Genomic DNA, 21,443 nt, shown 5'->3' on the forward strand with positions numbered 1-21,443 from the left:
CTGGTTTGGTGGTGCTGAACTCTCTCAGCTTTTGCTTGTCTGTAGAGGTTTTAATTTCTCCATCAAATCTGAATGAGATCCTTGCTGGGTAGAGTAATCTTGGTTGCAGGTTTTTCTCCTTCAACACTTTCAATATGTCCTGCCAGTCCCTTCTGGCTTGCAGAGTTTCTGCTGAAAGATCAGCTGTTAACCTTATGGGGATTCCCTTGTGTGTTATTTGTTGTTTTTCCCTGGCTGCTTTTAATATGCTTTCTTTGTATTTAATTTTTGACAGTTTGATTAATATGTGTCTTGGCGTATTTCTCCTTGGATTTATCCTGTATGGGACTCTCTGTGCTTCCTGGACTTGATTAACTATTTCCTTTCCCATATTAGGGAAGTTTTCAACTATAATCTCTTCAAATATTTTCTCAGTCCCTTTCTTTTTCTCTTCTTCTTCTGGAACCCCTATAATTCGAATGTTGGTGTGTTTAATGTTGTCCCAGAGGTCTCTGAGACTGTCCTCAGTTCTTTTCTTTCTTTTTTCTTTATTCTGCTCTGCAGTAGTTATTTCCACTATTTTATCTTCCAGGTCACTTATCCGTTCTTCTGCCTCAGTTATTCGGCTATTGATCCCATCTAGAGTATTTTTCATCTATTGTGTTGTTCATCATTGTTTGTTTCATCTTTAGTTCTTCTAGGTCCTTGTTAACTGATTCTTGCATTTTGTCCATTCTGTTTCCAAGATTTTGGATCATCTTTACTATCATTATTCTGAATTCTTTTTCAGGTAGACTGCCTATTTCCTCTTCATTTGTTAGGTCTGGTGGGTTTTTATCTTGCTCCTTCATCTGCTGTGTGTTTTTCTGTCTTTTCATTTTGCTTATCTTACTGTGTTTGGGGTCTCCTTTTTGCAGGCTGAAGGTTCGTAGTTCCTGTTGTTTTTTGTGTCTGTCCCCAGTGGCTAAGGTTGGTTCAGTGGGTTGTGTAGGCCTCCTGGTGGAGGGTACTAGTGCCTGTGTTCTGGTGGATGAGGCTGGATCTTGTCTTTCGGGTGGGCAGGTCCACATCTGGTGGTGTGTTTTGGGGTGTCTGTAGACTTATTATGATTTTGGGCAGCCTCTCTGCTAATGGATGGGGTTGTGTTCCTGTCTTGCTAGTTGTTTGGCATAGGATGTCCAGCACTGTAGCTTGCTGGTCGTTGAGTGAAGCTGGGTGCTGGCGTTGAGATGGAGATCTCTGGGAGATTTTCGCCGTTTGATATTATGTGCAGCTGGGAGGCCTCTTGTGGACCAGTGTCCTGAAGTTGGCTCTCCCACCTCAGAGGCACAGCACTAACTCCTGGCTGCAGCACCAAGAGCCTTTCATCCACACCGCTCCTTAATTTGGGATGATTCGTTGTCTATTCATGTATTCCACAGATGCAGGGTACATCAAGTTGATTGTGGAGCTTTAATCCGCTGCTTCTGAGGCTGCTGGGAGAGATTTCCCTTTCTCTTCTTTGTTCTCACAGCTCCCAGGGGCTCAGCTTTGGATTTGGCCCCGCCTGTGCGTGTAGGTCGCCGGAGGGCGTCTGTTCTTTGCTCAGACAGGACGGGGTTAAAGGAGCCGCTGATTCGGAGGCTCTGGCTCACTCAGGCCGGGGGGGTTGGGTGGGTGGGGGGGGTGGGTAGGGAGGGTCACGGAGTGTGGGGCGGACCTGCGGCCGGCAGAGACCGGTGTGACGTTGCTAGCCTGAGGCGCGCTGTGCGTTCTCCCTGTGCGTTCTCCCGGGGGAGTTGTCCCTGGATCCCGGGACCCTGGCAGTGGCGGGCTGCACAGGCTCCCCGGAAGGGGGTGTGGATAGTGACCTGTGTTCGCACACAGGCCTCCTGGCGGCAGCAGCAGCGGCCTTAGCGTCTCATGTCTGTCTCTGGGCTCCGCACTTTTAGCCGCGGCTCGCGCCCGTCTCTGGAGCTCTCTTAAGCAGCGTTCTTAATCCCCTCTCCTCGTGCACCAGGAAACAAAGAGGGAAGAAAAAGTCTCTTGCCTCTTCGGCAGGTCCAGACTTTTCCCCAGACTCCCTCCCGGCTAGCCGCGGTGCACTAACGCCCTGCAGGCTGTGTTCACGCCGCCAACCTCAGTCCTCTCCCGGCGCTCCGACAGAAGCCGGAGCTTCAGCTCCCAGCCCCACCCGCCCCGGCGGGCGAGCAGACAAGCCTCTCGGCTGGTGAGTGCCGGTCGGCCCCGATCCTCTGCGCTGGAATCTCTCCGCTTTGCCCTCTGCACCCCTGTTGCTGTGCTGTCCTCCGCGGCACCCAAGCTCCCCCACTCCGCCACCCGCAGTCTCCGCCCGCGAAGGGGCTTCCTAGTGTGTGGACACTTTTGCTCCTTCACAGCTCTCTCCCGCTGGTGCAGGACCCGTCCCTATCCTTTTGTCTCTGTTTATTTTTTTCTTTTGCCCTAACCAGGTACGTGGGGGTTCCTTGCCTTTTGGGAGGTCTGAGGTCTTCTGCCAGCGTTCAGTAGGTGCTCCGTAGGAGTTGTTCCACGTGTAGATGTATTTCTGGTGTATCTGTGGGGAGGAAGGTGATCTCCGCGTCTTACTCTTCCGCCATCTTCCCGGAAGTCCCCTAGCATGAATTTCTAATAACTCTCCCCCCAAAATACTACCTTTGGTATTCTCCTTTTCTTCATATCCCCGCAATAAAAGATGTTTCCAAAAGCTGCATATAACACAGGTGAAGAGATGACAGCGGGAGGCTGGCCAGCCAGGCTTAACAGGCCAGCTGCTCTGAGCTCTCTCTGTTCTGCTTCCTATGGCTTCTGAGCACCACCACCTTCTTCACATGAGTGAGGAAGTGTAAGGAACAGGGAAGAGTAACATTGCAGAACTTGAATCATCGGGTAGCCCGAGTTTTTTGTTTTTGTTCTTGTTTTTTAATTTGGCTGTGCCGGGTCTTAGTTGCGGCAGGCAGGCTCCTTAGCTGTGGCATGCGAACCCTTAGTTGCGGCATGCGTGTGGGATGTAGTTCCCTGACCAGGGATCGAACCCTGCCACCAGCATTGGGAGCGCAGAGTCTTAACTACTGGACCACCAGGGAAGTCCCCCAAGTTTTTGATATGTAACATTTTAAAGCGTTCACTTCGGGACTTTGCTGGTGGCACAGTGGTTAAGAATCCGCCTGCCATTGCAGGGGACACGTGTTTGAGCCCCTGGTCCAGGAAGATCCCAAATGCCATGGAGCAACTAAGCCCGTGCACCACAGCTACTGAGCCTGCACTCTAGAGCCCGCAATCCACAACTACTGAGCCCACGTGCCACAACTACTGAGCCCATGTGCCACAACTACTGAAGCCCAGATGCCTAGAGCCCATGCTCCACACAAAGCCACCGCAATGAGAAGCCTGCACACTGCAATGAAGAGTAGCCCCCGCTTGCCACAACTAGAGAAAAAGCCCACTCACAGCAACCAAGACCCAATGCAGCCAAAAATAAAGTAAATAAATAAATATATTTAAAAATAAAATAAAGCGTTCACTTCCTAGGGAGGGCTGACACAGGAGCTTGCTCATGTTCTCTCTCTCTCCCTCTCCACACCCCACTCTGTGCCTGAATGGCCTCCCTTAGGGGGAATGACTAGATTCTTTATGCTTTTCATAACGTGGGGGCTATAAAAAAAAAACCTGTTTATAAGACTCATTTAGAGGAGACAGGACTCACACTGGCCCTGTGGTCTCTGTTATTATCAAGTTCTGATTCAGGGAACATATTTTCTTAAGGAGAATCAGGACATGTAACCTGATCTAATTCAACATGTCAAATCCTATAAAGCTTTTAAAATGAAGCCAGGTTTAATTATAATCTTGACAAGTCACCTTTTTGGAATGGAAGAGAATTATATGAAGGTGGGGTATACCTTTTAAGTGTTCAAATGCACGAGCGGTGTGACAGCCAGCAGACTCAAGAATTCTCCTGCTCTACTGTGTATCCATCAGGCAGCATGCAAGTAACAGTGCTGTCTTGTGATTTAATGTAATCCAGACTGTTATTTTGTTATGGTTGCTCTACTATTCTACTCTTCTGTTAGGGTAACTCTATCAAAATAAAGACCAGGAATTTTCTTTAAAATTTTTTTCTTTTAAACACTATGAACAGCTTAGATTTGTGTATATCTGTGCACAAGCCTGGTGTAGAAGTTTCTTCTGAATAAGCTTGTTGTGGGTAAACTTTCAGACTTCAGTTCACAGTAAGGTCTTCAACTTGCACCTCCAGGCAGCAGCTACCCATGTTGTTTGATTGCTAGTTAAGTGCTAATAGAATTAAGAGTGTTAAAATATTTTTATAGGTTTAGTCTTCCACTTACTCTCAACACCTTTCATGTTGTTCCACTTGCATTTCAGTCTCACAGCCACCAGCACAGTAGGAAAGAGAAATCTGAGTCCCAGTCAAGCAGAAGGTGTCCTGGAGGCCAGAGTATCAGGGGAGATTTCTGACACTGAGCTTGAGCAGACAGATCCCTGTGCAGAATCCCTCTCAGAGGGAAGGAAAAAGGCCAAGAAATTAAAAAGGATGAAGAAGGACCTTTCTCCGACAGGTGTGTATTGAATCTCACTAAGGTTCTAGAGCTGTGTCTTCTTTAATGTTCTAGAAACTCTTATTTGGGGGGAGAGATTATAGCAGGGCTTCAGTCGATAACAAAGCCTAAAACGGGACCAGATGTTTTTCAGATCATTTTAATTTAATTTGAGGAATCTCCGAAAAGCCCTGGCTCTTGATAGAGTGAGGCTTGGTGGGGGCCTCCTTGTTAAAGATGGTTAAGTCTGTTTTGGTAACCTTCTCTCTGTCCTCCACGGTTTAGAGGCTTTGCTGATGTATGTAAAGTCACCTCAGTATTTTAAATGTATATGTGAATTTGCACAGAGGCCTACTCCTACATGTGTTATTTTCAGTAGCAGAGTTTTCACTGTTCCCAGCAAAACCCCAGGCCACCTGAATTTCTCTCGTAAGCAGAATTATGTAAGGAGTAAAAGAAACAGGAAATGAACACATGTTGTATGCCTACTGTGTGCTAGACACTGGAACCTTCTCTTTCCTGATTGAATTTCATTCTCACAACAGCCCTGACATAGGGACTCATCCTTGTTTTAGTGATGCAGAAGTCTGGACTCAGAGAGGCGAAGAAATATGCAGGTCCAGGTAGCTAGTAAGAGCAGAATGAGAAGGTGAGCCAAGTCCCGTATCCTCTCTGTCCTCCAGACATGCTGTGGAGGCCCCATGAGCTAACCCAGCCCTTGGTGCACAGACCCTCTGCAGGACCCGAGTACCAGGCAAGGAAGGGGCTTGCTGGGAAGCCAGCATCTGTGAAAGGCCCTGCTCAGGAGATCGGGCCAGAACCTGGTCAGCTAGCAGACATGGTGACAGAAATTACAGCCACTGCTGACCAGGTGTTTGCTGATGACCCTGCACTGCACTTCATGCTTTTATTTTTTTTTCTTTATTTTTTCTGTTTTTTTTTAAACGAATTTATTTTTTATAGAGCAGGTTCTTATTAGTTATCTATTTTATACATATTAGTGTATATATTTCAATCCCAATCTCCCAATTCATCACACCCTGCTTTCGCCCCTTGGTGTCCATACATTTGTTCTCTACATCTGTGTCTCTACTTATGCTTTGCAAACCGGTTCGTCTGTACCATTTTTCTAGATTACACAAATGGGCGGTAATATATGATATTTGTTTTTCTCTTTCTGACTTACTTCACTCTGTATGACAGTCTCTAGGTCCATCCATGTCTCTACAAATGACCCAATTTTGTTCCTTTTTATGGTGGAGTAATATTCCATTGTATATATGTACCACATCTTTTTTATTCATTCATCTGTTGATGGGCATTTAGGTTGCTTCCATGACTTGGCTACTGTAAATAGTGCTGCAGTGAACACTGGGGCACATGTGTCTTTTTGAATTATGGTTTTCTCAGGGTATATGTCCAGTAGTGGGATTGCTGTGTCATATGGTAATTCTATTTTTAGTTTTTTAAGGAACCTCTCCTTAGTGGCTGTATCTATTTACATTCCCACCAACAGTGCAAGAGGGTTCCCTTTTCTCCACACCCTCTCCAGCTTTTGTTGTTTGTAGATTTTCTGATGATGCCCATTCTAACTGGCGTGAGGTGATACCTCATTGTAGTTTTGATTTGCATTTCTCTAATAATTAGTGATGTTGAGCAGATTTTCATGTGCCTCTTGGCCATCTGTATGTCTTCTTTAGAGAAATGTCTATTTAGGTCTTCTGCCCACTTTTTGATTGGGCTGTTTGTTTTTTAAATATTGAGCTGCATGAGCTGTTTATATATTTTGGAGATTAATACTTTGTCCGTTGATTCGTTTGCAAGTATTTTCTCCCATTCTGAGGGCTGTCTTTTCGTCTTGTTTGTAGTTTCCTTTGCTGTGCAGAAGCTTTTAAGTTCCATTAGGACCCATTTGTTTATTTTTGTTTATTTCCATTACTCTAGGAGGTGGGTCAAAGAAGATCTTGCTGTGATTTATGTCAAAGTATGTTCTTCCCATGTTTTCCTCTAAGAGTTTTATATTGTCCAGTCTTACATTTAGGTTTTTAATCCATTTTGAGTTTATTTTTGTGTATGGTGTTAGGGAGTGTCCTAATTTCATTCTTTTACATGTTGTTCAGTTTCCCCAGCACCACTTATTGAAGAGACTGTCTTTTCTCCATTGTATATCCTTGCCTGCTTTGTATAGATCAGTTGACCACAGGTGCATGGGTTTATCTCTGGGCTTTCTATCCTGTTCCATTGATCTATATTTCTGTTTTTGTGCCAGTACCATATTGTCTTGATTACTGTAGCTTTGTAGTATAGTCTGAAGTCAGGGAGTCTGATTCCTCCAGCTCCGTTTTTTTCCCTCAAGACTGCTTTTGCTATTCAGGGTCTTTTGTGTCTCCATTACAAATTTTAAGATTTTTTTGTTCTAGTTCTGTAAAAATGCCATTGGTAATTTGATAGGGATTGCATTGAATCTGTAGATTGCTTTGAGTAGTATAGTCATGTTTACAATATTGATTTTTCTAAGAACATGGTATATCTCTCCATCTGTTTGTGTCATCTTTGATTTCTTTCATCAGTGTCTTATAGTTTTCTGAGTATGGGTCTTTTACCTCCTTAGGTAGGTTTATTCCTAGGTATTTTATTCTTTTTGTTGCAATGGTAAGTGGGAGTGTTTCCTTAATTTCTCTTTCTGATCTTTTGTTGTTAGTGTATAGGTTAGTGTATAGTGCATAGATTTCTGTGCATTAATTTTGTATCCTGCAACTTTACCAGATTCATTGATTAGCTCTAGTAGTTTTCTGGTAGTATTTTTAGGATTATCTATATATAGTATCATGTCATCTGCAAACAGTGACAGTTTTATTTCGTCTTTTCCAATTTGTATTCCTTTTATTTCTTTTTCTTCTCTGATTGCCATGGCTAGGACTTCCAAAACTATGTTGAATAGTAGTGGCGAGAGTGGACATCCTTGTCTTGTTTCTGATCTTAGAGGAAATGCTTTCAGTTTATCACCATTGAGAATGATGTTTGCTGTAGGTTTGTCATATATGGCCTTTATTGTGTTCAGGTAGGTTCCCTCTATCCCCACTTTCTGGAGAGTTTTTTTGGTCATAAATGGGTGTTGAATTTTGTCAAAAGCTTTTTCTGCCTCTATTGAGATGATCATATGGTTTTTATTCTTCAGTTTGTTAATATGGTGTATCACATTGATTGATTGGTATATATTGAAGAATCCTTGCATCCCTAGGAAAAATCCCACTTGATCATGGTGTATGACCCTTTTAATGTGTTGTTGGATTCTGTTTGCTAGTATTTTGTTGAGGATTTTTGCATCTATATTCATCAATGATATTGGTCTGTAATTTTCTTTTTTTGTAGTATTTTTGTCTGGTTTTGGTATCAGGGTGATGGTGGCCTCATAGAATGAGTTTGGGAGTGTCCCTTCCTCTGCAGTTTTTGGAAGAGTTTGAGAAGGATGGGTGTTAGCTCTTCTCTAAATGTTTGATAGAATTCACCTGTGAAGCCACCTGGTCCTGGACTTTTGTTTGTTGGAAGATTTTTTAATCACAGTTTCAATTTCATTACTTGTGATTGGACTGTTCATATTTTCTATTTCTTCCTTGTTCACTCTTGGAAGGTTATACCTTCCTAAGAATTTGTCCATTTCTTCCAGGTTGTCCATTTTGTTAGCATAGGGCTGCTTGTAGTAGTCTCTTACAATGCTTTGTATTTCTGTGGTGTCTGTTGTAACTTCTCCTTTTTCATTTCTAATTTTATTGATTTGAGTTCTCTATCTCTTTTTCTTGATGAGTCTGGCTAAAGGTTTATGAATTTTGTTAATCTTCTCAAAGAACCAGGTTTTAGTTTTATTGATCTTTGCAATTGTTTTCTTTGTTTCTATTTCATTTATTTCTGCTCTGATCTTTACGATTTCTTTCCTTCTGCTAACTTTGGGTTTTGTTTGTTCTTCTTTCTCTAGTTCCTTTAGGTGTAAGGTTAGATTGTTTATTTGAGATTTTTTTTTGTTTCTTGAGGTATGATTGTATTGCTATAAACTTCCCTCTTAAAACTGCTTTTGCTGCATCCCATAGGTTTTGGATCATCATGTTTTCGTTGTCATTTGTCTCTAGGTATTTTTTGATTTCTCTTTGATTTCTTCAGTGATATCTTGGTTATTTAGTAATGTATTGTTTATTGTTTAGCTTCCATGTGTTTATGTTTTTTATGGTTTTTTCCCTGTAATTTATTTCTAATCTCATAGCGTTTTGGTCGGAAAAGATGCTTGATGTGATATCAGTTTTCTTAAATTTATGAAGGCTTGATTTGTGACCCAAGATGTGATCTATCCTGGAGAATGTTCCGTGTGCACTTGAGAAGAAAGTGTAATCACTGTTTTCGGATGGAATGTCCTGTAAATATCAATTAAATCTATCTGGTCTGTTGTGTCATTTAAAGCTTATGTTTCCTTATTAATTTTCTGTGTGGATGATCTATCCATTGGTGTAAGTGACGTGTTAAAGTCCCCCACTATTACTGTGTTACTGTCGATTTCCTCTTTTATAGCTGTTAGCAGTTGTCTTATGTATTGAGGTGCTCCTATGTTGGGTGCATATATATTTATAATTGTTATATCTTTTTCTTGGATTGATCCCTTGATCATTATGTAGTGTCCTTCCTTGTCTCTTGTAACATTCTTTATTTTAAAGTCTGTTTTATCTGATGTGAGTATTGCTACTCCAGCTTTCTTTTGTTTTCCATTTGCATGGAGTATCTTTTTCTATTCCCTCACTTTCAGTCTGTATGTGTCCCTAGGTCTGAAGTGGGTCTCTTGTAGACAACATATATATGAGTCTTGTTTTTGTATCCATTCAGTGAGCCTGTGTCTTTTCGTTGGAGCATTTAATCCATTCCCATTTAAGGTAATTATCAATATGTATTTTCCTATTACCATTTTCTTAATTGTTTTGGGTTTGTTTTTGTAGGTCCTTTTCTTCTCTTGTGTTTCCCACTTAGAGAAGTTCCTTTAGCATTTGTTGTAAAGCTGGTTTGGTGGTGCTGAATTCTCTTAGCTTTTGCTTGTCTGTAAAGCAGTTGATTTCTCCGTTGAATCTGAATGAGATCCTTGCCAGGTAAAGTAATCTTGGTTGTAGGTTCTTCCCTTTCATCACTTTAAATATATCATGCCACTCCCTTCTGGCTTGTAGTTTCTGCTGAGAAATCAGCTGTTAACCTTATGGGAGTTCCCTTGCATGTTATTTGTCATTTTTCCCTTGTTGCTTTTAATAATTTTTCTTTGTCTTTAATTTTTGTCAGTTTGATTACTATGTGTCTCGGCATGTTTCTCCTTAGGTTTATCCTGCCTGGGACTCTTTGTGCTTCCTGGACTTGGGCAGCTCTTTCCTTTCCCACGTTAGGGAAGTTTTCCACTATAATCTCTTCAAATATTTTTTTTGAGTCCTTTCTTTCTCTCTTCTCTTTCTGAGACCCCTATATTGCAAATGTTGGTGTGTTTAATGTTGTCCCAGAGGTCTCTTAGGCTGTCTTCATTTCTTTTCATCCTTTTTTCTTTACTCTGTTCCATAGCATTGAATTCCACCATTCTGTCTTCCAGGTCACTTATCCGTTCTTCTGCCTATTATTCTGCTGTTGATTCCTTCTAGTGTATTTTTCATTTCAGTTATTGTATCATTCATCTCTGTTTGTTGTTCTTTAATTCTTCTAGGTCTTTGTTAAACATTTCTTGCATCCTCTCCATCTTTGCCTCCATTCTTTTTCTGAGGTCCTGGATCATCTTCACTATCATTATTCTGAATTCTTTTTCTGGAAGGTTGCCTATCTCCACTTCATTTAGTTGTTTTTCTGCGGTTTTATCTTGTTCCTTCATCTGGTACATAGTCTTCTGCCTTTTCATTTTGTCTGTCTTTCTGTGAATGTGGTTTTCTTTCTACAGGCTGCAGGATTGTGGGTCTTCTTGCTTCTGCTCTCTCCCCTAAAAATATGGACTCTTAGAGCCTTCGCCTCTTCTCTGACATAGGAGCCTACATCACATGTGAAGGCAGCCACTCCACCATCCTGAGTTCCTTAGATGTGGCATGTTCGGATCCTATCTTTATTTTTTTTAATTAATTTTTATTAGAGTATAGTTGCTTTACAATGTTGTATTAGTTTCCGCTATACAGCAAAGTGATTCAGTTACACATATACATATATCCCCTCTTTTTTAGATTTCCTTCCCATTTAGGTCACCACAGAGCACTGAGTAAAGTTCCCTGTGCTATACAGTAGGTTCTCATTAGTTATGTATTTTATACATAGTAGTGTATATATGTCAATCCCAATCTCCCAATTCATCCACCCCACCCCCACCCCTGCACTTCATGCTTGATGGAAATGCTTTTGTTTAAATCTCTGAAGTAGGCGTGATGGTCCATTTTACAATTAAGAAAACTGATGCCTGAGAAAAGGCAGTGTCTTCTGCAAGTGGTGTTGAGAAAACTGGAAAGCTGCATGTAAATCAGTGAAGTTAGAAGACTCCCTCACGTCATACACAAAAATAAATTCAAAATAGCTTAAAGACTTAAATATAAGACATGACACCATAAAATTCCTAGAAGAGAACATAGGCAAAACATTCTCTGGCATAAATCGTAGCAATGTTTTCTTAGGTCAGTCTCCCAAGGCAGTAGAAATAAAAAGAAAAATAAACAAGTGGGATCTAATCAAACTTACAAGCTTTTGTACAGCAAAGGAAACTATAAAGAAAATGAAAAGACAATCTCCAGAATGGGAGAAAATATTTGCAAACGATGCGTCCAACAAGGGCTTAATTTCCCAAATATACAAACAGCTCATGCAACTCAACAACAACAACAACAAAACAATACAATCAACAAATGGGCAGAAGTCCTAAGTAGACGTTTCTCCAAAGAAGACATGCAGATGGCCAACAGGCACATGAAAAGATGCTCAATATCACTAATTATTAGAGAAATGCAAATCAAAACTACAATGAGGTATCACCTCACACTGGTCAGAATAGCCATCATTAAAAATCTACAAATAACAAATGCTGGAGAGGGTGTGGAGAAAAGGGAACCCTCCTATACTGTTGGTGGGAATGTAAATTGGTGCAGCCACTATGTAAAACCATATGGAGGTTCCTTAAAAAACTAAAAATAGAGTTGCCATATGATCCAGCAATCCCTCTCCTGGGCATATATCTGGAGAAAACTCTAATTCGAAAAGATATGTGCACCCCAGTGTTCATAGCAGCACTGTTTACAGTAGCCAAGACATGGAAGTACCCTAAATGTCCATCAACAGATGAATGGAAAGAAGATGTGGTACATGTATACAATGGAATACTACTAAGTCATAAAAAAAGAACGAAATAATGCCATTTGCAGCAACATGGATGGACCTAGAGATTATCATACTAAGTGAAGTAAGTCAGAAAGAGAAAGACAAATACCATGTGATATCACTTACATGTGGAATCTAAAATATGATACAAATGAACTTATTTGCAAAACAGAAACAGACTCACAGACATAGAAAAAAAATTTATGATTACCAAAGGGGAAAGGGTGTGGAAGAGGGATAAATTAGGAGTTTGGGATTATCAAATCCAAACTACTATATGTAAAATAGGTAAACAAGGTCATATTGTGTATCACAGGGAACTATATTCAATATCCTGTAATAAACCATAGTGGAAAAGAATATGAAAAAGAATATATATATAAATGAATCATTTTGCTGCACACCAGAAATTAACACAACATTGTAAATCAACTATACTTCGATAAAAAAAAACTAATGAAAGAAAGAAAAGAAAAGGAGTGAGGAAACAGCGGAGGCTTGAAGGTTATGTGACTTGCCCAAGATCACAGAGCCCTTAAGTCAGGCCTGCAATAAAGTGAGTACCTTTAAGCACAGTTACGTGATGAGGGGGATGCCTGCAAGCCAAAATTACTCCTCTCCTTTATCTTGCTTCCTGATAGTCACCCCTGTTAGTGGAACCAACAGTCAAATCAAAGGATGGGAGTGGAAGCCTGGAACTTGATTCACACTCAAGCCAAGAATCCATTGTGTTTCAGTTAATTCCTCTTTTTACATGTGGCTTGATCTGCCTGCAGGGCATTTTCTGAATCTCATTGATATGAATGAAATCAAAGAAGCAGCAAAAATGTCACAGATGCCTTTTATACATTATGCTAAAGCTTAACTTTAACTGAAAACTTAAACTCTTGTTTGAAGTCTGGGTCGTGTATTTTAACTGTCTCTTGAATCTGTGAGTCTCCCTTTCCCTCATTTAAGTATTAGAGAAGTTTTTAATCTGTAACATACTTAGTCTTCATCTTTGATAACTTGTTACCACTGCCGCATTGTACCTGCTTCACAAATCTTAAATATTAGCATGACTTTCAGAGCTCACCCCAAGCATGTTGCGGGGCGGGACACTTTTCCCCTCTTGTATAGCTTTCCTTCACATCATTCTCTTTAATTTTTTCACTTATCTGTTACTTCTCAGGGACAGGATTTTAGGTTTTTTCCCTTCTGTCTCAGCACAGTCTCAAAGGTATTAAAATACCTAATAATAGATTGCATCAGTAGATTAGCTCCTTTTATAACTTTCATCGTTTTAAGTGAAAACTTTCTATGAGTTATTTGGGGTTTTGAATTTATAATACCATCATTAAAATAGTTTTTTTTTCTTCCCATTGACAGTAAAGCTGTCACTGCCACAAGATTTGAGCTAAAAAAAAAAAAAAGATAGATTTTTGTACTTCTTTGTCAATCCAGCTAAAAAAAGAGAAGCATCTTGACAACTTTTAATTGAATCAGAGAACTTGAGATCATTGAGTTTTCTTCTGGAGCACCATTCACTAAGACCTTCTGACGCAAGGCTGGAAGTTTCCTGGATCCTCTTTAGCTGGTTTGTTTTAAGCATGTAGTCCTAATAGTATCAGCTGGATGTAGGTCAAGATATCGGGTGCTGGACTTGGTAAGTCATATGATTTTGATCGCTCATTTACTTTAAGGAGGTCCTAAAATGAGCGACAGTACAAAGTTCGGACTCTAAAGGGTCTGTATGAATCTCCCAAAGGTTCAGAGAATCCCAGGAGCAAAGAGGGCCTGGATTGATGTCGGCCAGAACTGGATTAGAGTGTCTGGTACAGTGTGGCTCTGTCTGTCCTGCACAGATGGGTTCTAAGGCATCTAGCCTGAGCGTTCCTACTGGGGACGTTATCTTGACAGGTGCTCAGATGATTCCCTAGGGTGCGTTGGTTGCCCAGTACACTGCTAGTGAAGGCATGAGAAACATAAAAGACAGCATTCCACCTGTAGGAAATGTTCTGTTTTCCGAGGGGAAAGTAGCACAAAGTACGGCCATAGAATATCATGTACCGTAGCAATCCCGGGACACTGATGCTCGATAAATCCCACACAAAACAGTGTCATTTTTCTTAGTTACACAATTTAGTATCAAAGATACACTAAGAGTTAAGTACTGGACACCTTCCAAGATAACAAAATGACTTAAGTTATAGAAGAAATAACCATTTATTGAGTTGATATTATATACCGGACATTGTGCTAGGAACGTCCTTTATGGTCTAGTCGTTATAAAAACCAAGTAAGGTGTAGATATCATTATATCTAATTTATAGAGAGGAAACCAAGGCTCACAGAATCACAAATATGCAAAGTCAAATACAGCTGTTATTGGGGGTGGCGGGGAGGGCTGTCTGATCCAGAGCAAAGGCCTTGTACCACTCTGGAAAATGTGAAGTTTATCCAAACTTTAGAGGAAACAAAGGATTCTTTGCAAAGGTGAATATTTCTGGCATCTGTTCTAGATCAGAGACAACTACCAACCTGGATTTTCTTGTGATGAAGTCATGCAGTAAAAGTCCGAGACATTATTCTCTTTTGGAGCTTTTTATGTACATGTTATGTACTTAGTAAATATTTCTCGTAACTGTAGTTGTTTCTATCCTATTTTCAGGAAGCAAATGTATAATATAAATCCCCTCCCTTTATATTTATTGCAGTTAGTGTAAATTGGTAATGCTGTCTGCTTTCCACTGGGGCATTCAAGGTATATTCTTCATTGGTATATAAAGGAAACAGCTCTGTGTGCCATTTATGCTGGAGTAAACTGTCCAAGAAATGTTCCCCAGACAGTAATGGATGGGTGTCCACAGCGCACTTGCTCTTGCTGAGTAAGTGAATTGTGTTCCAGTGGCCTGATGCTGACGAGACTGGCCAGTCTCAAAATAAAGATGGACTGTCCACTAGCCAGAGGCTCCGGCAGTGCCTGTTAGACAGTGTTCACGGAACAGGGCCGAGCTGTGGACTGTTCCTGGTGACTTTTTGTCACATGATAGAGTTGTTCCAAGTTTCCTTTCCACTTTACATTTAAAATCCAACACAGGGCTTCCCTGGTGGCACAGTGGTTAAGAATCCACCTACCAGTGCAGGGGACACGGGTTCGAGCCCTGGTCTGGGAAGATCCCACATGCGGTGGAGTAACTAAGCCCATGTGCCACAACTGCTGAGCCCACGCTCTAGAGCCTGCAAGCCACAACTACTGAGCCCGCGTACCACAACCACTGAAGCCCACGCGCCTGGAGCCCGTGCTCAACAAGAGAAGCCACCGCAGTGAGAAGCCCGTGCACTGCAATGAAGAGTAGCCCCCGCTCGCCGCAACGAGAGAAAAGCCTGCAACGAAGACCCAACGCAGCCAAAAATAAAATAAATTTATTAAAAAAAGAAAAACCCAACACATTAGAGCTTTACATGGTTTCCAAGAGCCGCAGGTTTTATTGTAGTCTTGACTAATCTGCTGAACCTTTCCAGCTTAAACCCCTAGGGTTACAGTATAAAAGTAGGGAGTCTACCTAGAACAGCGGTCTCCTTGTGCTGTTGGAGGTCTCCTGAAGTGAGGAACACGATCTGCAGTTGGTGCTATCGGTCACCTGAGCAGCCAGGCTAGGGATGTCCAGCGACCTCCCAAAGAACTTTTTAATTCCTCAATTAAAATGCAGATTTCAGCCTAACTGAGGAGTGTGCTGCCCTGTGGGGCGGCACACTCCCTGCACCTCCCTCTTCCTCCAGGCATACCTCGGGGGCTCCCCACACACCATCCAGGGGAGCCCTGCTTTCTTGGTGTGGATACCACCCCACGACCAGGCCCTTCGGAGCACTTCCTACTTAAAAACTCCTGTATGGCACCCCAGAGGATCTTGCCCTATACAGAATTCCACTCTGTAGGAAACGGTAGGACGGCAGATTTCCAGTGTGCTGTGTGGTTTTTCAGATTCACGTGAGGGGAGAGCTGTCTTAGCTCAGAGTTTCTCCCTTTCAACTCTAGTTAGATGAAAGGTAAATCAGCAGAAACAATCACCCTTTGTGTTTACCACTTTTTAGTTTCTTTTGTTGTTTCTGTTAACAAAAATAATGTGCTCACTATGAAAATCAGTAAAATGAAGGAAGCTAGAAAGAACATTAAACCCTAGTTACTTGATACTCTGTTAACAAGTATTTTACTCTGCCTATCTTTTTTTTTTTTTTTTTTTTTTTTTTTAATTTGTGTTACGTGGGCCTCTCACTGTTGTGGCCTCTCCCGTTGCGGAGCACAGGCTCCAGACGCGCAGGCTTAGCGGCCATGGCTCACGGGCCTAGCCGCTCCGCGGCATGTGGGATCCTCCTGGACCAGGGCACAAACCCATGTCCCCTGCATCGGCAGGCAGACTCTCAACCACTGCGCAACCAGGGAAGCCCCTGCCTATCGTTTTTATACATAGTTGGCATCATACTCTATATGTCGTTTAGTATCTTGTTTTCCCCCCATTTAAAAAAAAACTCTTGGTCAAATAATTTTAATTATCAGCATAATATTTCATATTAAAATCTGTTGGATTTTTTTTAAAACAACATTCCTCATACCTTTTGCAGGGTCAGCTTTATTAAGATACAATTTACATACAATATGTCATTACTTTTAGGTGTACAAGTTGATGAATTTTGACAAATATGTAGTCAAATAACCATCACTGTGCTCAAGAAATAGAACAGTTATTCCAGAAGATTCCCTCGTGCCCCTTTGCAATCAGCCCCTTCCCATCCATAGATCCCAGCAGCTGCTGATCTGCTTTCTATTCCTGTAATTTTGCCTTTTTCAGAAGGTCATTTAAATGGAATCATTCAATAAGTAACCCCTAGAGTCTTGCACTTAGCTTAACACATTTGACGTTTGTCTGTGTTCTTGCCCATGTCACTGGCTCATTCCTTCTTTCTGCTGAGTAGCAGTCCATTTTATGGACATATCACTGTTTATCCATTTTGCCTGTTGACATTTAGGTTGTTAGCAACTAAGAATCTAGCAGATATAAACATTTATGTATAAGTTTTTGTGCGAACTAAGTGTTCATTTCTTTGGGAAAATACCTAAGGCTGGAATTACTGAGTCGTGTGGTAAGTGTATGTTTAATTTTATAAGAACCTGGCCCACTGGTTTCCAAAGTGGCTGCAGCATTTTGCATTCCCACCAGCCGGGCATGAGGGCTTAGTGGCTCTGTACCTTCACCAGTGTTGGTATTGTCCTTTTTGCCATTCTAGTGGTGTGTACTGGTATCTCATTATGGCTTTGGTTTGAATTTCCCTAATGACTAATGATGTCAAGTATCTTTTTATTTGATTATTTGTCCATTTAAATTTCTTTAATGAAATGTTTGTTCAGATCTTTTGCTCATTTTTTCATTGGGCTGTTTGTTTTCTCCTTATTCAGTTTCAAGAGTTCTTATGTATTCTTACGTATTCAGGATACAAGTCCTTATGGGTGTTCTACAGATTCTTCCAGACTGTGCTTTTCTTTTCATTCTCTTAACAGTATCTTTCAATAGTAGAAGTTTTAAATTTTAACGAAATCCAATTTATCAATCTTTTTCCCTTGGATTATGCCTTTGTTGTCATATCTAAGAAATCTTTGCCTTACTCGATTGCAGAGATCTTCTCTCGTGTTTTCTTCTAGAAGTTTTCCAGTTTTAGGTTTTACATGCAGACATACTATCCATTTAGAGTTAATCTTTGTATGTGATGCAAGGTATGGCCCATCGTAGCAGGAGGCAGATGTCCTGAAGTATCTATTTAAAAAGAAGAATTGTTCCTGAATAATTCTTTGCACTCTAGTAACTAAACAGGGCTGTGAAAGTGAGTTCGCCGGAAAACCGACCGTAGCTCTTTGTCCGTTAGCTTTGAGACAGATCCTTCAACGGTCTACAGCTCTCCCTTTCTGGAAGGTGCTAGAACAAACACCAGCAGTGGCGTCCAGCTCCCCTCTGGTCTGGGTCTCCTTTACATGGTTTGTAAAGTTCTGTTTCCTCCGTACACATCATTCTTGCTCAGCAGCTGCGCATTTTAGGCAGCTCTCTGACTGCAGGCTGTTGGCTTCCTGGGCAGCCACCACGTTCAGTGTTGGGCCACCTTATCCCTAAGGGAAGGGGCCTAACGTGCATTAAAAACTTGCTCTGGGGCTTCCCTGGTGGCGCAGTGGTTGAGAGTCCGCCTGCCGATGCAGGGGACACGGATTTGTGCCCCTGTCCGGGAAGATCCCACATGCTGCGGAGCGGCTGGGCCCGTGAGCCATGGCTGCTGAGCCTGCGCGTCTGGAGCCTGTGCTCCGCAACTGGAGAGGTCACAACAGTGAGAGGCCCACGTACTGCAAAGAAAAAAAAAAGAAAAAAAAAACTTGCTCTGTGCCAGGAACCTGGCTGAATCTCAGAAGTCCTGGGTGGCATAAAGTAGCATCGAGTCCATCTTATAGATGAGGCACTGAGAGTTGCTTGGAGTCTTACAGCTAGTGAGATGGTCAGGCCAGACTTGCCTCACTTCACAGCTTTTGCTTATTCTGTTATTTCTCACTAGCTCTTCACAGAGTCGCTCCTGTGCGTTTGATGGCGTACCACCAGACTCACATATACTCCCATCCAGCTAACCACGGGTGCGATTATAAATATGACAACGCTGTTGCTTTTAGCCATTTATCTTTTTTCCTCTCAGCTAGTTTTAATTTATTTCAGCTCCCCACATTTGGCGTTGTGGCTTTTACCTTTAGAATGGCAGATTGGCTGCTGTAATATTTCTTTGATATGTGAATTGTAAAAATGCCCTTATTGATGTTTATTTTCCTCCCTACAATTAGGTGTTGTGTGAATGTGTGGTGGAGGAGGGGTCAGGCTGGTTTCAGTCTTATCATGGGCCGTCTGTAGTATTTAGTTGCTCTGGGGAGGGGAGTGTTCGTGTTTTGTTTCATTTTTCAATAACCTTTATTCCTTTTCTAACTGGATCATGGCACTCTTTGTCACGTGGACCATCTCCTGCCCATCTTCACTTCTCAGGAGCAGTCCGAAGAGATGCATGTGCAACACAGCCACGAGACTTGGGGCAGAACACTTCAAATGACCCCTCGCCTGCTCTTCTTATCCTGTCTGTCTGGACTTTATCTCAATAAATGAGCAGAAGTGGGAATTCTCACTCTAGTGGAATTCCCTGTGTTATTTCATGTGTTTGGACCTAGTTACCTTTAGGCATTCCTGTCACTGGCAGTAGCCACTGCCAGCCGAGCGAGTTCCCCTCTGTTTTTAGAAGTTACTCTCCACTTCAGGCATCATCACAGACCTCCCCCCTTTTGAACTCTTGGCGTGTTAGCGGCTGGGGCTGGCTTTGCCCTTTTCCCTGCCAGCCCTGCTCTAGGGCTTAAATAATGCATGATACCACGGGTACGGGAATGCCCGGTCGTGCATTTTCCATCGTGAACACGCTGTTTCCTGACTTAATTCCCATTCATTCGGATCTGGACGTTTGTGGTCCAGGCCCTGACCCAGTGCTGCTGCTGCTGTTGCAGAAAGTAGCTGAATGCAGAAGGGCTTCTAACTTCAGGGCGAAACTGTTTGTAACGGAAGAGACCCTTCAGTCCGAGAAGACTGTAGCCAGTGTTGCTGAAATTGGAAAAAGCTACAAGCTGCTTTTGCCCCTTTTGGGATCTCTGAACTCCCACTGGTCAGCTTCCCGCCACTGTCTAGCCGCCAGCCCCTGAGATTTCTCATCTGGGTGCCGGTCACCACGGCACAGAGGAACCCAGCCACCTTGGTGCTGTGGAAGGATCCAGACCCCATCTCAGCCACTCGCTAGATGTCTTGTATCTGTAAAATGGGGATATTGGTACCCCTGAACTGGGCTTTTATGAAGATTAAATGAACTAAGTGCCCAGCATGCTGGCTAGCAAAGAATACAGAGTGTGTTCTCACTGAGAGATACTGTCACTCCTGTAAAATCAAGAGGCACCCAAGCAGGGAGGCACTTCCTCGGCCCTGCCGCTATGTTTCCGCAGTGTGGCCTCTGTTTGCCGGGCACTGCTCTCCATAGGCAAGGCCCACCCGTGGACTCTCTCCACTTGTGGCCGTGCCACCGCCAGGCCCTGGCCCTGGTCAAAGCTGTCTTTGCAGCTAGTCTTTTTGTTCTCCCCCCCGGGGTGGTCCTCTCCTTGTTCACCTTGTTTTGTCCTCTCCCACCAGGAAGCATCTCGGACAGCTCAGCCAAGCTCTTTGAGGTCCCTGACACGTGGTAACCAAGACCTGAGTGGAACAAACCGCTGGTGCTGTTGCTGAGAAGGAAAGAAGCAGCCGGCATTTTTGGAAGCCATACTGTGTTTAACTGAATCCAATGTGGTGCAGGAGGGGTTTGAAACCAAGTGTGTGTCTCCTGAAAAATCCCAGTTTTTATCGTCAAGGCTGTGTTCCTTCCTCTTTAGCATCACCTGTCTGCTGGCGCTCAGCATGTCGTTGGCTGTCATGTGTACGTGATTAACCAGGTCATTACTTGTTGCTCATGTGAAACCCTTCCTGTCATGAATCTTTGTTTAAGAATCCACCTGATGGGGAAGGTTGGCCGTGAGATTTCACAGAAAGAGCCAACACTCTTAGGTGCTGTGATCCTGATTTGGGGTTGAACTCTTCCCTGCTTTGAGAGGTTCTCATCCACCATCTCATGCTCAGTCCTGGGGGCAGCCCCAGCGCGTGGGTATGTCTCCCAGTAGAGAATTCGGTTGTGTCTGCCTGCTTTCCACCATCGCTGCCTGAAAATATGAGGCTCTCAAGCTTGTTTTCCCAGTAGGAAAATCTCTACCGCTGTCAACACCTGCCTTGACCTTTGGGGCATATTTATTTAGAGTTTTCCCCCTAAGATATGAGTTTCTCATGGTGGAGTGTACGAGTGAAAAGTTAATTTCTGTTTTCCCATGTAGCACTGCTTTCAGTTTTCGTTATCTTAGCCTGATGTCTTCTCTGTTTGGTGGCATCTGAGGGTGAGGTGGCGTGTGTGCATGTGTGTGAAATCATGACAAATCGACACCCTGTACCAGCCCTTTCTCTGTTGAAACAGGTCACAACAGGGACAGAATCTCGTGGATCTGCTTCAGTAGATCTGCTTCATATAGATCATTGTTAGATATTTAACATTTTTGTATCGTGGAAATAAAAATGAAAAATGTATTTCCAAAAGATGAAAATTAAAGAAATTTTCATAGGATTTTGGTTTTTTCCTTTCTCTTCTTTTATAAGTGAATGACATACTTAATCTCTACATAGACATATTTCTCTCTAAAGATCACCCTTGAAAAAGCCCTGTAAGTCACTAAGCCTGTTGCTTATGGTTTTCTCTTTTTTTTTTTTTAACCTCTAACCCTTTCACCTGCCTTGATGAGTCAGATGCCTGGTGCTGGAGTGGAGCCCGTGGTAAATGGTGTAGGAGGGGCTGCATCTTTTTCTGGTGGGAAGGATCTGAGTTGTTACAGCTCTGATGAGAATCCCAGGTGTCGTGGGAATTCAGATTTGTAAAACATTTTCCCCA

At 42.5% G+C, this 21,443-nt stretch overlaps 1 protein-coding gene across 3 annotated transcripts in view; it reads left to right on the forward strand.

Moving 5' to 3' along the window:
- Positions 1 to 21,122, forward strand: part of PARN (poly(A)-specific ribonuclease) — a 167,941-nt gene extending 146,819 nt beyond the window's left edge. For 2 of the 3 annotated variants that reach the window (XM_027117331.1, XM_027117332.1), the window contains 2 exons: positions 4,363 to 4,556; positions 20,111 to 21,122. In XM_027117331.1, coding sequence (XP_026973132.1) covers positions 4,363 to 4,556; positions 20,111 to 20,163 — 247 coding nt within the window. In that variant the 3' untranslated portion in view covers positions 20,164 to 21,122. The remainder of the gene's footprint in view (positions 1 to 4,362; positions 4,557 to 20,110) is intronic. The other variant, XM_027117333.1, reaches the window with a different exon arrangement.
- Positions 21,123 to 21,443: the final 321 nt, after the last annotated feature.

The sequence above is a fragment of the Aethalodelphis obliquidens genome, unplaced genomic scaffold (assembly GCF_003676395.1).
Source record: "Aethalodelphis obliquidens isolate GAN/ISIS:26980383/991018 unplaced genomic scaffold, ASM367639v1 scaffold18, whole genome shotgun sequence".
NCBI classification, from domain to species: domain Eukaryota; kingdom Metazoa; phylum Chordata; class Mammalia; order Artiodactyla; family Delphinidae; genus Aethalodelphis; species Aethalodelphis obliquidens.